This window comes from Alligator mississippiensis, chromosome 4 (genome assembly GCF_030867095.1).
Source record: "Alligator mississippiensis isolate rAllMis1 chromosome 4, rAllMis1, whole genome shotgun sequence".
Taxonomy (NCBI): domain Eukaryota; kingdom Metazoa; phylum Chordata; order Crocodylia; family Alligatoridae; genus Alligator; species Alligator mississippiensis.
This window is the reverse complement of record NC_081827.1, coordinates 77,266,237-77,283,724: the sequence shown is the minus strand read 5'-3', so window position 1 is coordinate 77,283,724 and position 17,488 is coordinate 77,266,237. Positions and strand designations below refer to the sequence as shown.

Sequence of the window (17,488 nt, the reverse complement as noted above, 5' to 3'; positions counted from 1 at the left end):
CTGTTGCTCACAGTTTTTGGATAAAATTCTGCCTTCTCCAGTGTACATCATTGTAGTAACATTAGTAGCTAATATTTTCATTTACATACTTTTCAGGTGACCTTGTGGGTTTAGAGCTTAAGTGACATACTTGTTAATGTCAGTTCTGGAAGTTTGTCACTCTAGTGGCTTATCAGAGAGTAAAATTTTGTTCTAAACTTAACAGACCTGTCTGGTCTTTGGACTGCAGTGGCCTGAAGACCCAGGATCTGCGGACTTGAATATCTGAAGAAAAGAAATTTCAGGATAAAAGCTAACTTTTCCTTTTAGAACGAACTGAAAACTGTTTCTTAAAAAACTAATTTTAAGACTGCTAATATAACTTACAGGAACTAGCAAAGGAGAAACAAGAAAATGTGAGATTAGTGAAGATGACACAAGACAAGGAGGAGCTGATTGGGAAGCTGAAGGAAGAAATCGATTTATTAAACAGAGTAAGCACATTTTATGTTATGTGTTACCTTAAGACGAGAAGAGCCTCCAAATTTCCCACCTTTTCTTATTGTTCCCAACTTCATTCATTCTTTGGGGAAATAGGCAAGAAATTGGGTATTTTTGTTTTATGTGTTTTGTGCCCCCTTGCTGAAAATTTAAACTCTTTTTTCTTCTTGTGCCTTTTCATCCGTAGGGGCTGTGCCACTAATCCAGGTAGATTTATAGAAAACTGTATATTGGAGTGCCTGTATATACAAGGTTTATAAAGTGGATGGTATAGTCATAATTACTTCTGTTTCTTCCAGCCATGCTAATCAGCATGCTAGGAATGTCATCTGTATCTTTGGGACCAGACTTAGGAAATTGTTTCCTAGAATTTTCCTTTAACTAAATATGATCCAGTTCTAACTAATTTTACTTAGTTCTTTTCTTGTTTAGTTCAACTAGAAGTTTTTTTAAATTTTCATGGATTTTTTTTTTTTTTTGCATTTAGGGCTCTTTGCTTCCTGATGCACATTCTTAACGTTCCAGATGATGGGACTCAAAGTTAGAGACCAAGCTTCCAAAGATGCCTCTCTTCTCCTGCTTTCTTTCTAGATTTAGCTTGCTAGAGGCAGTTTGAACTTTGTTGAGGGAGGTCATTCCCCAACTAAATACTTTGTAAAACTTTCATTGCACAGAAAAGAAAAGAGCATCAGAGTTTGTGGGCAGTTTTACACGTGCTGGGGAGTGGGGGAAACGGCACTTTAATTAGAGTGGCTTTGAGAGCTGCTCTAATTAAAGCGCTGCCACATCTCACATATCAGCGTCCCTGCGCTTAAAAATGGTGGTGAGGGCACTTGAACTAAAGCTGGTTCAAGCTTTAGTTTAAGCGCCCCCGCTGCCATTTTTATGCATGGGGACACTGATAAACAAGACTTAGGAGGCTAGCGTAGCAATTGCCACACTTCAGCAGACTCAGTTAACTGAGTCTGCTCCAACAAGCTGGTATTCCAGTGTGTCAGAGCAGGCTCCACGCTCGTGTATAGGTGCTTTGTGTGTCTGATCTTAAGTTAAGGTACAAAAAGACTTCATTGTTTCTAGTGTCCTCCCCAAGAGCAACACAGACTTCATGGCTTTCTTGAAGATTAGGTTCATAGATTGTAAGGGGCTGGAAGTAAGATTGTAAGTACAATTCATAGATTGTAAGGGGCTGGAAGGGACCTCCCAAGATCATCGGGTCCAGCCCCCCCTGCACTAGGCAGGGAAATCAACTGGGGTTAGGTGACCCCAGCAAGGTGACCATCCAGTCTCTTGAAGATTTCCAGGGTAGGTGACTGCACCACCCCTGGAGGGAGTTTATTCCACAGTCTGTACACCCTGACTGTGAAGAAGTTTTTCCTAGTGTTAAGCCTGAAACAGTCTTCCAGGAGTTAGATGCACAGTTAGTCAAAGCGTTTGTTGCCAAAGATCCATCTGTAGCTAGGCATTCTTTTGGAACATCTTTCAGTTTGGCTGTGGCATCTGGGAAGTCTAGTAACAGTTATTTTAAGGTCTCACTCATGGTAGAAATAATTAGGTCTTTCTGAGACTGGCCTTACATGGAGGACCTCACAGTTGAGCAAAGGCTCTGCTCAAAGAATGAATAACTGCTGGAGAAATTAAAGAACAGTGTTGTTTGGGGCTGAATGAAGAAACAGCATCATTAAGATTAGCGGTAGACCAAAATCATGAAGGACTTGCACAGAAACAGAGGATTGTCCCTATGGGAATAGACAAGGCACATAGTACTTGGGGGATCATGGCAATGCATATGCTGTGGGTGCAGTTATTTTTTTCACATTAAGGCATGCCAGCGAGCCCTCCATTGTCACTAATACAGCACCACAGAAGGTCTAGTGGCAGATCCCCTAACTTCTTTCAGACCTCTAAGTTGAATCAGACCTTCTTTATATTACCAAAACCAGTGCTTTTTACCTTTCTCTTCCTTTTCTCTAGAGCAGGAGCTGTAGTACTAACTCAGCTCCAGTGGCAGCACCGGCAGAAGAAGAAGCCTTATCGATCTAAGCAAAAATACAATTATTCAACTTCTGGGCTGTTTTGAAGGGCTTGTATTTGATGGAGTCAAACCACTTTTAACTGTAATTTCCCTCCTGCTTAGTACCTGTTTTTTAAAGCATGCAACTGCATTCTCCAGAGAGCTCTCAATTCTGGGAATTGGTTGGCTACCTATCCTCTCAAAACTTTGTCTCAGAAACCTTCTCACAGGATCTTGTTGAGGACAGATGTTCAGTCATTTTTGCAAAAGGACACAACAGAAGTTTCTTTGGATTTTGTTTTGTTTTGTTTTTTGGAAAAAAAACTATATACTTTCTAAACTCAAGAAAAGGTGGCCATAAATAACTTTAAAGGCAATCTTTGGCAGCTAGGGAGACTTCTTCAGCCTGAGACTGATGGCTTCTTCAGTGTATAACTGTTTGGTTGGCAGAGGATTAGAACTGGCAAAATGCTGCAAACTAAACATTAGATATGTCATCAACATGTGTATTGCATTGGAGCATACTCTTCTCTTGCAGTTTCTGTGCCCAGAAGGAACCATAAACTCCTTGGTTTCATGTGCCTTAGCCTTAGCTTGAGTACTCATTTGCAAGATCTCAGGATTAATATATGTTGGATCATCTAGCTTTACATTTGTATTTGGAGCTGGGAACAATTTTTTGAGTTCCTAAAACCTTAGGACACAAACAGTCAACAATATCATGTCAATGATTAAGCCACCAGAAAGAAAGTACTGGGATTTCACTCCCAGAGAAGTGAATCTAAGGTAGAGGTCAGCAATAGTTTTCTGGCAGTGAGCCAGAATGACCCTGCTTGGGTCTGAGGTGGGCTGTCGCTAGGATCTGGCTGCCACCACTGAAGCTGTCCAGCTCCAGGCTGGATCTCTGGAGGCCATAGGCTGCCAATCCCTGCTCTAAGGGAGCCTTGCATAGCCCTCTGCTATTATGCTATGGCTGTCTATCTGGTGGGAAAGGGCAACGTTGGGCAAACTAGGCAGGAATCAGTATGACGAGCATGAATAGATAGTGAGGAATCATGTGGGGTTATTCGGTTGAGGTTTGGGGAGGGGAGGAGGTTTGCAACAAGACAAAACATAAACCACTGTGAGTTCTCTTCCAGGGCAGCAGTAGATTCTCTTTTCTTCAAGGACAACAGTAGATTCTCTGTCCATCTTGAAGACATTTACATTTAAAGAGGATTTTTTTCCCTGTACCTTCCTCTATTTGTCCCCAAACCGGGGGAAGACAGAGACAGAGTCCTAGTTCAGTTCTGTCCAGTGAAGTTAGAACTCATGGGAAAATTGCCAAACTGTACAAGTCACGCCACTTACTTCAAAGGAGGAGTCAGATTCAGCCTGGGCATTGGAGATCTGAGCATTGCTATTTCACATGAGTTCAAGTGGTCTGTTGACCTCCAAGAAACAGTCAGCCCTTTCCTGCTGTGGCCATAAGTGGAAAAGATTATTCCTGTTGGCATGAGAAATTCATGAAGCTGAATAGAGATTTCTTAGGACCCTTTTTTGTACTGTAAGTCCTTGGAACTATAATTATTCTGCATTAAACTAGGGCTGACAGCAATTCCTGCTTAATATAAAGTGTAACATAAAACAGTATTTATTTCAGAAACCTTGTTAATATAGGGTAGGGGTCAGCAGCCTATGGTCCGCATCCTGGATCTACCCTACAAATGTTCAATTTGGTCTGTGTTTTATGAACAGCTTAAACAGTTTAAGAGCAGCTTAAAACAGTATTTCTCAACTGGGATGTGGCATCCCAGTGTGTTATGAATGATGCTGCAGCCACAGCACTGCAAGTAAAAGTGCCTCATATGCCTTGTTCACAGACAAACTGGAAAGGGTTGTGGCACGTGTGCGCATGCTTCTGCTCCTGTTAGGGTTATTTGAAAAGCCAGAAGGGTGTGAGACATTTCCATCTTTACCACATGCCTGTTTCCAGGAGACATCGTGCAGGGTCCGACCAGGAAGTGCTGTGGCAAGAGTGGGCTGCTGGGCTGTGCTGGACTCCTCCCAGGGGTGCGAGCCCCCGGATCTGTGCGCCAGATGAGAGGAGACTTATGCTGCTGCAGCCGCCTGGAACAGACGGCAGCAGCAATCTTATCCAATAGTGGGCGCAGCCCGTTCCCAGTGCCAGTCCCATGTGGGAGAGGCAGCCTGAGCCTCCTCATCTGGAGCAGAGGGCTGCTGGGCTGTGCCAGACTCCTCTCGGGGGTGCGAGCTCCCACATCTGCACGCTGGATGAGAGGAGTCCCAGGTGGCAGCAGCAATCTTCTCCAGTGCTCCTTTCATCCAGTGTGCAGCAGTGTGCAGATCTGGGGGCTCATACCCCCGGGAGGAGTCCAGCACAGCCCTGCCGCCCTACTGAGGGTACAAACTCCCAGCTCTGTGTGCCAGATGAGAGGAGGCTGCCACTGCCGGCAAGTGTCAGGACTTTTGGTTTGAACAGTTTGAGGTTCAGTTTCCCAGAAACCTCTGCACCGATCTCCTTGAAACTTGGCAGGCTTCATGCCCTAAGAAGGGGCTGCCATCCTGGCAATTTTCATCCAAATCAGGCAAGTTTTAGGCATTTTCAGGATTCCCCATTATAACCTATGGGCGGAACATTGAAACTTGTCGAAACAGTGAAACAGTTTTGATGAAACAAAATGGGACAGTGCTTCAAAATGAAACAAAAAGACGATGTGAAACACTGTCCCTTCGAAACAGCGAAACGGATGTCAAAATGAAATGATTTTTTTTGCACAGCCCTACTGCCCATCCTTAGTAAAAAGTTGAAGACCCCTGCATAGGATGATTGACTATGTGCTACAGAAGCATTCTATCTCAGTTTCATCATTTGCTTCCTTTAAACCTAAGGGACAATGTTTCCCCTTTCCATCTCTCTATCAAGGTTCTCTTTATCAGATTCATATCAGTTAGGAAAATTACTGACCTTCATGTCTTTAAGATTGCCTCCATTTCTTGTAGACTTTCTTAAAAACAAACTGATTCACTGGCTTTCTCTTAAATAATAGCATGATAGCTGTTTTTTCACCTTAATCAAACATGGATGTGCAGCAGCCATCTCAGAGTAGTGAATGTTCCTTACCAGCACCTGGAGTTCTTTTGAGTTCTATATATTTGCACTATTTCCCTACTTTCTTCTCTTCCACAAAGCCCTGTTGTTAATTAGGCCCTAGTAAAGTGTTGAAAAGAACCTTATTGTTATAATGCCTAATATGTTATTGGTCGCCTCTCTGACCAGTCCAAGCTGTAATGATGGGCTGTCGGCTTGCATTCAGACAGGTGCCACTTTAAGAAGTTTTCATCAGTCTAGCTGAGGGGTGGGCAAAATGGCAGATCTGTCTGGCGGCCAGACTCCATTTCTCAGCAGCCTGCGCCAACATCACTGCACCCAGTTTGCATGAAGACCCCAGGAGGGGCAGGGCCATGACAGCATGGGGCCAGAGTTTACATGGAGACCTGCCCAAGCTGCCCTGGCAGGGCATATGGCTGGGCGATAAGCTGCTCTGGAGCTGGGGCCGGGATTTTGCAGCACTGACAGCATGGTCCGGAGCTGGGCAGAACTGTGATCCACTGCCTGCATGCTCCAGGCAAGGGCGTGCAGGGAGCAGATCATGGTTCTGCCCCATTGTCCTCACGCCTTAGGCAGGGGCATGTAGGCACTGAATCACAACTCTGCCCCAGGTCCGCCCATGCTGTCAGTGCTCCAAAATCCCAGCCCCAGAGCAGCTCCCTGCCCAGCCATGCACCCTGCCAGTGTTGCTTCAGTGAGTCTCCACGGAAACCCTGGTGCCGTGCTGTCACGGCCTGACCCTTCTTGGGGTCTCCATGAAAACTGGCCACAGTGACGTGGGCACGGGCTGTTGGGAAATGGAGTCCACCATGGGCCGAATCTGGCCAACAAGCTAGACTTTGTCCGCCCCTGGTCTGTCTACATCATTGGTAAATCCTTTATGAGTATAAAAGGCTCTTTTCTATGTTATAGTCATTGCTAAGTAAATATTTTTTTAAAAAACAATGCTTAATGTATTTTGATAAATTAAGTACATTTTAACATTTTAATCCAAAGTTTTGACTGAAAGGAAGCAGATCATAATAAAGTTTCCAAACATAAGGTGCTCTTACGCTGACAGTCACTGGAAAAGACCACTTGTAAACAGCATTGTTTCATTCCAAATGAATAAGATATTTGATGCACTTCTGCTACCTTTTTTAAAAGTAAGGGATAAAATGGTTCATAAGGTATTCAGATATCTGAAAGGAAAGTCATCTGAAGACATCAAAATGTTTGTTATCTTAGTTCAGTTTTGGAATAGTTGGGAGTTGGTCACCTCTGACCTTACTGAGTTATTACTGTAATTAAAGTTGTGTGTTTGGAGAGAGCATATCCAGTAAGGATTTGCAATCCTATTAGTGTCAGTTATGTAGTCATTTTTCCCTATTGGTATGTGAAACCTAAACTTCTCTGTCACGTACTCTTTCAGTAATAAGCATAAATTTAAACCCAGAATGCAATTCTTGATAAGAAACTTTTACATTCCGAAGTGGTAAAAATCACCTACATATGTGAATCCATTATTTCTTTAGATATTTAAACTGCAGCCGGTTGTTATTACTGGATTGTATTCAAGTACCTCATACTTCTAGCAATCTTTGGAATGTTATTTTTGCAGCATACACATTCCACAATATCATCCTATTTTATTTTTAGGTAAATTTAAAATATTTTTGTCCAAAGGCCTGAAAACAGATGGTTCTAACAGGCCAAAATTCAGTTATCTATCCATTTAGTTAAAGCAAGTTTAAGCATAAAACAATGAAAAACAAGAGCTAAATTTAAGTCATTTTATTGGAAAGGTACTCTTCTTTACAATTTACCCAGTATATCTTTTGCTGGCACAGGCTTCCTAATAGTGAAAGCATTCTGCATTACTTAAAATAATAGAATCATATATTATTGTAACCAGTAAATTCAAGTGACCATGTTTATATATCATAATATACATGATGAAATGTCAGGTTCATATTAAACCTCAATTAAATCTATTTTGCTGGAAAGGCAACTGTATTTTGACCTCTATTGTTAGGCAAGTAACACAGTCTAGTAGTAAGTAAAATGTTCTATATTGTCTACTACATTTAAAAAAAATGGAAAAAATAAACTAAAGGAAGAATTGCAAAGGGACTGCAGTATGGCTTTGGTCACCTATAGCTAAAGCCATGTTTTTTGATTGGCAGGGTAGGACTTCAATAGAAGTCACAACTAAACACCAACTCCCAGCTTCTGGAATGAACACACCAGAAAAAAACAAGCAAATGTGTGTTATCATTATGTTAATTAATTGTTTAAAATCTAAGGGAGTTAGAGAGAGGGTGATTTCTCTCCTCCTGATTTGCAGGCTTTCACTCCAAAGCAGCCAGAGCCAGAGCAGATATCTCATATCTGCCCTGTCTCCTTCACCAGGCTTTTCCCACCTCCAACACAGTATTTCCAATATCTTTTCTCCTTCCATCTTGCACTGTCACCCCTTTGTCATTTCTTTTCTTTCCTCTTCTTTTTTTCTCTCCCCCTAGTTATAGCAAAAATGAATTGTAAGGCAGCTAAGGTAATTATTATCCACAACGGCTGAGATGCGGCTGCACTGTTTTTCAGTTTAATTTCATGGCAGGACAAACAGCAGGATAGTGTAGGGGGAGAGGTAAAAATGACACGTGGCACATTTTAAATGCCACATTTATAGATGGTTGCTGTTCTTAGAGCATTAGTTTGTAGCCTGTAATAACCTTAATTTTTTCTCATATTAGAAGAAACCTAACCATATTTATAATTCAGGACCTTATCATTCTAACTTTAATCAAAACTTTGAACAGAGCCTGATATGGTTTTTTTAATTTGTTTCTAATAGCAACACAAGTCAGATTTTCCATGAAAACTGCTGATGCTGAACTTAAACTATAAATTATTGAAACAATAAGCTACAGAATCTGTATTTAATATGGTGTAAACATACAAGCATATTTTGGGAAATGAAAATACCAATATCTCATTAATGCATCCAAGTAATGACCTGGTAACTTAATCATATCCATTCTCTCCTGGCTTTTTGATGTGTTTGTTTCTTTTACATTTTCAATGTTTATGGTCTATTTCTATTCTGAGGAAGTTTACACCTGGAAATTCAGTGTTAATGGGCACGTCTACATGAGACACTGCATCCCCTTAGCAACAAGCTATGGTGACATAGCTCATTGCTACAGTGACATAGTGTCTCGGCCACTAACTGTGATGCTGCCGCTACTGCTCAGTAGCTGGTTGCTACTGCACAGTAGGGTTGAAAACGACCTGTGTGCCGCTGGGACTGAGCAGTACCAATTGCGCAGTCAGGGGCACGTGTAGATGCACCCAATGTGTTGTAATGCTAGTAGCATTAGAAAACATGAATGTTAACTGTTTTTCTTTTATTAGTCCTTTGGAAATATAGATTATGTAAACCAGGAACTCTTCCTCCTTGTCCTGTAACCTCTTGGTTTTAAAAAATCTGTGTTAAATTCCCAGACTTTTAAATTATTAATTTAAAGATCCATTTTTACATCCTAAGAATGCTGAGTGTGTGTTTTTCTACTTTATTTTTAAAAGGATCTAGATGATATTGAAGATGAAAATGAACAATTAAAGCAGGAAAATAAGACACTCTTAAAAGTTGTTGGACAGCTGACAAGGTAGAAGATTCAAGCCTCAGTGAGGAGAGAGATTTAAAAACTACTGATTGTATGTTATGGTCAATATTATAATAATACTTCCTATGTTGCAGTATGTTAAAATAACTGTCTTTATATTTATTACTAGAAAACCGGATGGATGTTTATTTTCATAATGGTCTCTATTTTGCTCAAGGAAATGGCATCAATTTTTGTAGATTTTTAACCTTACTTGTCACATCAAGAATAATTAACAATGTTGATGTCTTTCAAAATACTAAATCTATGATGGTTATATTCGGTTTTTGTGTCCTCAGATTATATATGGTCAAGTCACAATATATGAAAATCAGAGCACCAAGATCACTTTTGGTCTATGTGGGTATATATTTTTTCTTGAATGAAAAGAAGAAATAGAAATAAGCTTTGTTTACATAGATCCAAAATATATATTTTGGGACCTACTTGCTTTTTGTTTAAACAGCTGTAAAGTGCAGATGCCGTATTACTGATGTGTAACATTTTGCAGATTGTTTTGTTCAAAAAATCTTGTATGTTGAGATTTTTACTATGTTGGAAAGACTGACAATGGTAGTATAGCAATTTTCTTCTATACTAGGGGAGGGGAGATAAGTTGTTTTCTAAAAACCGTTTCAATAAAACACCTACCATTATTAACATTAAGGGTTTTTTAGTACCGTACTTAAGTTGTGCACTATAATATATCCCAATGCTTTTGCTTTAACAGCGAAATGCAAGCTTACTATCCTATAGTAAGTTTGTTTTGTGTGTTTAGAATATAAACAAAGCCTGGAGCTTTCATTTTTGCAGAAGTATTACAACAATTATTATTTAAATCTACCTATTTTAAGTTGTTAGTGCTCATAATAAATGTGAGTAATGCTTTTGAAAGCTGTGATAAAACTTTCTTGTGTATTTAACACCAAAAAGGGAACTTTCATAAATTATTCAGGCCCTTCCAGAACATTTAATGTATGAAATGCAGAAAAATTCAGCCCTGGTTGAATAAAAGCTTGCTTATTCACTTAAATTAAGCCACTTACAACAAAACTACTACTTCATGGTGCAAGATGGCATTTTCATTGTATATAAATCATTGACTTCTGTTGTGCCTTAGACAGACATTACATTTGTGGCACTGCAAAAGTCAAATGGACACACATGCATATCCCCTGCAGCACAGCGGAGATTGTCGCTACAAAAATGGTACCAGCTTTACAGAAATGTTCTGGTTTGAAACAGGAACTTCTCTGCAGCTCTGTGTTTTATAGTTTTATGTGTAATGTGATCAGGTGCATGTAGTGCTATATGGGGGTGGGGAGAAGGGGGAAGACTCTTGGCCCCCTCGCATCTCATTCTCCCTTCCCCTTTCTGCTCTGGGGCGGGGATGGAGGAATGAAGAGTATCTGATTCCCCTGTAGACCAGCCCAGATCTGGAGCTGCACCTCTGCTCACCACAGTAAGCTGTCACGCAGCAGCTGTTTGGAGACTCTGCTACAGCAACTGCAGCTGCTGATGCTGAGGCATTGGGGACAACTGTCACTCCAGTGGCAGAAAAGACTGCCAGGGCAGTGGGCTTGCAACAGCTCTCCCAGTGTGGGGGCTGTCAGCATCTGGTGTTGTCTGTCATAGGGTAGCAATGGTTCTTCTCATCATCAGTCTCCCTAGGAGGGTGGCAAGCTGTCAGGTAGTGCACTGCTATCATTGACATAGCAGCTCATTGCCTGCCATAGGAGGCTGATGGCCTGCCCAGTCCCCTGTTCCTGGCAGAGGAGAGGGCAGGCTCTCAGTGATTGGGGTTACTGGCAAGCTGGCCTGGGAAAGTGAGGAAGCAGCCTCCACTCAGCCTCTAGCTGGAGAGCATGCCTTTGGTGCAACTCACCTTCCCCTCCCTTTTAGTATCTTAAAATGTCAACATATGAATAAGTTAGGCTGGCCATGTACTGACATTTGCCCATGGCTTTCTTTTTGAATTGGAAACTTTTTATGTTTTATAGTATTAAGCAATTCTTGAATTTTAAATCCAGGACTTGCTACTCTTATGATGGATATTTTCTTTTTGCTCTGAGTATTAAGTAGTTCTCGTCAGTTTTTATATTCTAATGAGACGGCATTAATGTACCTCTGTGTACATATGCATTTACAATGCCCAACCTGATCTTAGAAATTCCTATAAGTTGCACCATGAAGACCTGATATTCCTTAGCTGATAACCCCAAAGATCTTGTAAGATTTCTGGATGGAGGTATTTCAATCACTGAAGTACTTTATGGTAACTTGCAGTATTATTTGGCTCTTGTGAGAAGTTTTTTAGTCTTTTTCTATAAAATGATAGCGTGTAGATTGCTAACAGTTATCTAGCCATTACCTTTTAACTTAACAAGGGTATAGTTAAAATCAACTGAACTATAAAGCAAGCTTTTATTCTAAGAAATGTTATGGGTATTGTATTAACTGCCCAAGCAAAAATGCTCTTATTGATCCTGAATGGTTGACTTTTCCTCAAATACAAAAATCCTCCTGTTTACTACAGGACTGTTAAGAATAAATATAAATTATGAAGACTTAAACATCAGGGATATCCAAATTGAGCAATATGTTAAGCCCTAGAGTGAAAACCTACCTCATATGCACTGTTGTATGTTTCCCAAGATCTGGCTATTTTTACATTGAAGATAACATGCAAGAGGTTTGGAGGATCACTAATATTCTAATACAGATTTTGCAGATGAATTCCATGGGAATTTCTGAACATTCATCTCTTAAAAATCGGACCAAACTGCAGACTTAGGATATACATTTCTTTGTATTTTTACATAATGAATGGCACATGACATGTTTTACAGTGGATGAGTTCCTAGGCTTTAACTGCATATTGTCCTAATAATGCAGTGCAATTTCTCCAGTAGCTCTGTGATTCTCAAGTACTGTTGCTTACATCCAAAGATCTGAAGCTTAACACAGCATGTTGAGGTTTGTTACCACGAATAATATGCGTTTCTGATTTGGATTTTTCCCCAGATAGAAAATGAACAGCACATGAATTTATTGCCTTTTAAAAGAACTCAAGCAACTTAGTTTTCATTAAAAAAATTAGCTAGTCATCCTTCAGCTACTGGAGGTACTTTATTACTGGAGGTACTTTATTACCCCAGAAATACAGCCTATATTTTCAGATTGGCATTTTTCTATCTTTAAAGCAAACTTTCCCCCTTTCTATGATGAGGATTTGTATTATATGTTCAGATGTATATATTTTTCTTTATACAGTGGTTTGAAATGGGGAGTAGTATATTTGATATTAAGTGACCTTAAAACGGATCTCTTGGTAACAAGAAATGGATAGATAGCCTTAATGTATGAAACAGACTAATAGTTTTTCATTCAGCTATATAGAGAAATAGATGTAGTGTGATTGATTGTCATAAACACGATTCAATATAAAGAACTTTGCATATAGTGAAAACCAACTAATTTTAATCTACATGAAGATTCATTTGGCTTGCCTAGTGTTATTGCAGTGCAGAGATTTCTTGGAGATCAAATTCCTTTGTAAGATTGACTGTCACTGTGTGAAGTGTAGATTTCAGCTATTATTTTGGAGCACGTTCTGTAACCAAATAACTCAGTAGTAACAGTCAAGTAGCTGATTATTGGGAACATAAATTAAGCAAATAAACTTTTTTATAAATGTAGGCATTTCCTATCAGCCTCTCAGTATTTCTTGAATTCAAGGACTCATCTTTATGAAGATGTCAGTTGTGTCAGTACATTTTCATCAGTATTAATAACTGAAACTGCTAGTGTCACAGACAAGAAAGATGGCCTTTCCCATTAAGAGAAACTGACAGGCAAACAGTGATTTTTTTAGCTGATTCGGATTCACAGTACCAGCCACCAAGAAGGAAATATTTTAAAGCTAAAATATTTTATTATAAGTTTTCAAAAACAAAGTAAAAATTTGTACAAGTTAGTTACTAGGACACGTAAATTAACAGAAAGCTTCACTATCACTACAGATCAATCAATTCCCACCCTTTGTTTGGTGTCAATACTTCCTAGGGATCACTTCTTCGTTTAAGCATTTATGTAAAACCACTTATATGTATGCAGGACACACATGACTTAAAGATGCAATAATTGGATCAAGTAATGATTTTAAAATGTGTTGACTTACTGTAAATCACATTATTTGTGTATCATTTCTCATACCACTGTAGATGTACAATATTCTTTTGATGTAGCTTTGTTGCTATTGTTTTTGGATTTCTGGTATACTGTTCAAGGGCTATGGTTAAGTGGGATTTTTTTTTTCTGGCAAAATTGTTATAGTTGGGTTTTTCATTTAAAATTTTTTCATAGTCATAAGCCAGAGTCTTTATATACAGTCATTTTTAAAATATCAGTTTTATGCATTTTAAAAGTTGAAACATCACTTAATTTTAAGAACTAAATATTCATTTTATTTTTGAACATTGGATACTTCTGTTGTTTCCTATCTTATGATAACATCTGTTTCTAAAGTTATGTTGAGAGACTTACTTCTGCAGGTAAAAAACATGCCTATTAATCTAACAATACAGACTGTGTGCCTTTTTATCAAAATAAAAACAAAATGATTTTTAATTCAGGTTTGGGAGTGTTTGTTTTCAAAGGAGATTTGTTAGCATGTGCATAAAAGTAATTCACCCGCATACAAGAGTTGTGGGATTTGTTGTCAAAGCTGGGGAGTTCACAACATGCTATTACAGTTTCTATCATTTTATACTGGATGACCACTTAAGATCCAGTGACTGAAAACTAGAAATATCAATTCAGGTGCAAGAAGACTCTTCTCTGGTTGCGTGATACAGTTCTAATCCCTTCAAACTTCAGTTACAGCCTCCTGATCAAGTCTTTCCCTACATTCACTCTACCTTCCAAGACCCAAGTCATAATTTCCCTTCAGCAGAAAGAGCTGGAAGGTGTTCCATGTGTAAACTCCTCTGTGAAATGTACCCTTCCCCCTGAATGAACAGACTGTACAGACTTCATGGTGCATTCATTCCTTTGGGATGCACATATTTGCACTGCAAAAAGGGAAACCGTCCCAGTGTATACACTGAAACAAACTAAATGGAGGAAAAATGTGCACTGATACAGAGGGCCGTGTCAGGCCTTATGTTGTAAGCCAAACAAGTGTTAATCCATTTTGTGCTGGCTAGCTTAGCGGAGCATTCTCACATTAAGGCAAAAAACCTCCTCTGATTGCCTCTCACCTGCACAACTGTGATTTGCCCGTAGTGGCTTGATGAGCAGGGGATGGACAGTCTCCCTGCTTGCTCAGGGCAGAGTAAGTGCTGCAGCCTTAGCTCTTGGAAGCCACGGTGCCTCCTGCCATCACCCTGACTGAAGCAGAGCCAGCCAGGTCCTAGTGGGAGAGGGAACCACATTGCTCAGACTGGACTCTGTTTCCTATTGGGAGCAGAGCCAGCTTTGCTGGGGTGGGGGTGGAAACTGTCACTTGAACCCAGCTCTACTCTGCTCTGCTCTGCTGTCTGCTTTGCTCAGCCAGCCATGTCCAAGTGACGTGGTTCCCTTCCACACTTGGACCCAGCTGACTCTGCTCCCAGTGGGGAGTGGAGCTGGGTCCAAGCAGCGGCAGTGACACGGTTCCTTTCCCTGTTTGGACCCAGCTGGTTCCTCTCCTGCCGAAAGCAGAGCTGGTCAGTGGAAGCGGTGGTGGAAGGCACAGCAGGCTCACTGCCACCTGGGATGCTGGAAGACTTCAACTTCAGAGGAAAAGCTGCAGGGAATGGCCACAAATTAATAAAACTGGTGATGACATCACCTTAAGATGGCTGAAACAGTATGCTGAAACCACATATGCTAAATCAATCAATAAATAAAACAGTAACAAAAATAGGCAGATTGGAGATAATCCTGTCCTGAAAGTGGGGTTACATTAAACTGAACAAAAAGGACATTTATACAGTACACATGCTCCAGGAGGAGGGGGGAGAAAGTGGCTCCAAGAGCTGCTCTAAAGAGCCCGGACCATCACATATAATCAGCATCCCCGCTCTGAAAACTGGCACTGGGAGCACTTTAAAGCTTGTCAAACAAGCTTTAGTTAAAGTGCCCCTGCCACCATTTTTCAGCACAGGGACGCTGATACATGTGATGCTGGAGTCTGCTGGAGCACAGTAATTACCACACTCCAGCAGAGTTGATTAATTGAGTCTGCTCCAACACGCAGCATGTCGGAGCAGCCTCACTGCATGTGTATCGGTGCCCAGAGTTCTTTAAGCCACTTAAAAAAGATGTTCACATGCAGGCAGTCCACAGGTTAAGAACTCCAGAAGCCACCTAAAGTTACTGTGTAACAAGGTCCTGAATCTCAGAAAATAGACCAAATCTTAATAAACTGCTTCAAAGCTAGTAATGCAGATTTTTTATACATGTTAAACCGAAGTCCCTTAAGACAGGTTGGCTAAGATGTTGCATGCATTTGTATTTAATGTTTTGAATTCTTTCTCTAAAATAATACCATCTCTATAGCATTATCACTCCAACATGTTAGCTCTTGCATACAAATGATGAAAACGCTTTGACTGATTGATTGTTTTCTTTGGTTTTGTTGTTTCTCTTTTTTGGAACCTTTCTGTTTGTTACATTCTGGAGTTTATCTTTTCTCAGTTCCTTCTGTTCTTTATATCATATACAGTTTAGAGTTTCAAATGTCTAAGGACTTTGCTATGACCACTTCTGTCGCTTTGCTGTGTTTTTCAGTGATTTGTTTTCTTTGGTGTGTCAATTCTTATTAGAAAGCCTTTAAGTTTAAGGGCATATGTGCCTACTCTGCTTCTTCAGTTGCCAAAGTTTTGCTTTTTAGCTCAACAGCTATCTATCCTGGGCATTTAGCACATATTCCAGGAGGCATCCGTGGGAATTTCTTGGAAGTCTGACAGAAGTCTAGCTAGAATGCTTTGAAAGGTAAATTCACAACGCTAAAGCCTAAATCAGAGAGATTATTTCTCAGAACTCAGTGCCAGCAACACTCCCAGAGGTAAGCCCAGTGTGGAGGCTTCACCTCTTGAAAATTTTGCACTGTTACCAGTAAAGCTAATGGCAAACATCTACTGCATTCAGGGTCTTAGTACTTAAATTCCAGCAGGGCTGACTTCTGGCGGGCAGCCACCCAGACCATGTCAAGAGTAAGTACACTTCCTGACATATCACTGGCAGCTCCATACCAACGTCTCCAGATTTTCCCTCCTGTACTTAATGTGCTCAGAATCAAGAGTGCTAGCAAATCTTGTTATTAGTGACATGGCTTGATCATACCGCTCTCTTCTGAGGAAGCCAAGAACAGAAAATACCACCTTCATTACATTCCTTTTGATCTGTGTTGACATTACACAGTTGAAGCATTTTTTTTCCACTGAGGCCTATGCTCATGCTCAAGTTAGCATTCTTATACAGACATTCCTCAGAGGTAGCACTCAGCACCTTTTCCCCTGCTTCAAGGATTTAAACCCATAGGCCTGATTGACTGAAGATGTCTTGACTTTACCAGAGAAACCTTAAGTATTTGCTTTATGTGAGAGGTGGAGGCAGGAAGGGCGTCTCTTTTACTGAGTCGCCTTCAAGTTGCAGCAAGGGAGGTTTAGGTTGGATATTAGGAAAAAAAACACTTACTAGGAGGGTGGTGAAGCACTGGAACAGGTTACCTAGAGTGGTGGTGGAATCTCCGTCCTTGGAGGTTTTTAAGGCCAGGCTTGATCAAAGCCCTGGGTAGAATGATCTAGTTGGGGATAGTCCTGCTTTGAGCAGGGGGTTGGACTAGATGACCTCCTGAGGTCCCTTCCAACCCTCATTGTTTTTGATTCTATGAAAGAAAGTGAAAGGCTGTTCTTTGTAAAGCAGGCTTTCAGTTTCAGAAGCCATGATGGAACTTACTGTCCCCCCTGCACAGGGCTCTACAAGACTAAAAAGGTCTAGGGTCCCCAGTCCTTGCAGGCCTAAGATTTGAAATCAAAAGACAGTTGCTCAAGAGCATCTTCTATATCAGGATGCGTTTGCTGACTTTGAGAATTTTTTCTTGGATAGACCTTGAGCCCTGTCACCTCTGCGTCATTCGTGTAACGTTCATGACCAAAGAAGAGAAAGAAACACAAGGTTCCTCTGAGTCCATCAAAATGTTTTCAAGAATCTGAATATCAACAGAAACTGCAGGAAAACAGAGTCCTGCAGGTA

General features: G+C 40.5%; 1 protein-coding gene across 1 annotated transcript in view; it reads left to right on the top strand.

Moving 5' to 3' along the window:
• Positions 1-13,876, top strand: part of PAWR (pro-apoptotic WT1 regulator) — a 132,611-nt gene extending 118,735 nt beyond the window's left edge. The window contains exons 5-6 of the mRNA XM_019491383.2: positions 369-473; positions 9,168-13,876. Of these exons, the coding sequence (XP_019346928.2) occupies positions 369-473; positions 9,168-9,254 (192 nt within the window). The 3' untranslated portion in view covers positions 9,255-13,876. The remainder of the gene's footprint in view (positions 1-368; positions 474-9,167) is intronic.
• The last annotated feature ends 3,612 nt before the right edge of the window (positions 13,877-17,488 follow it).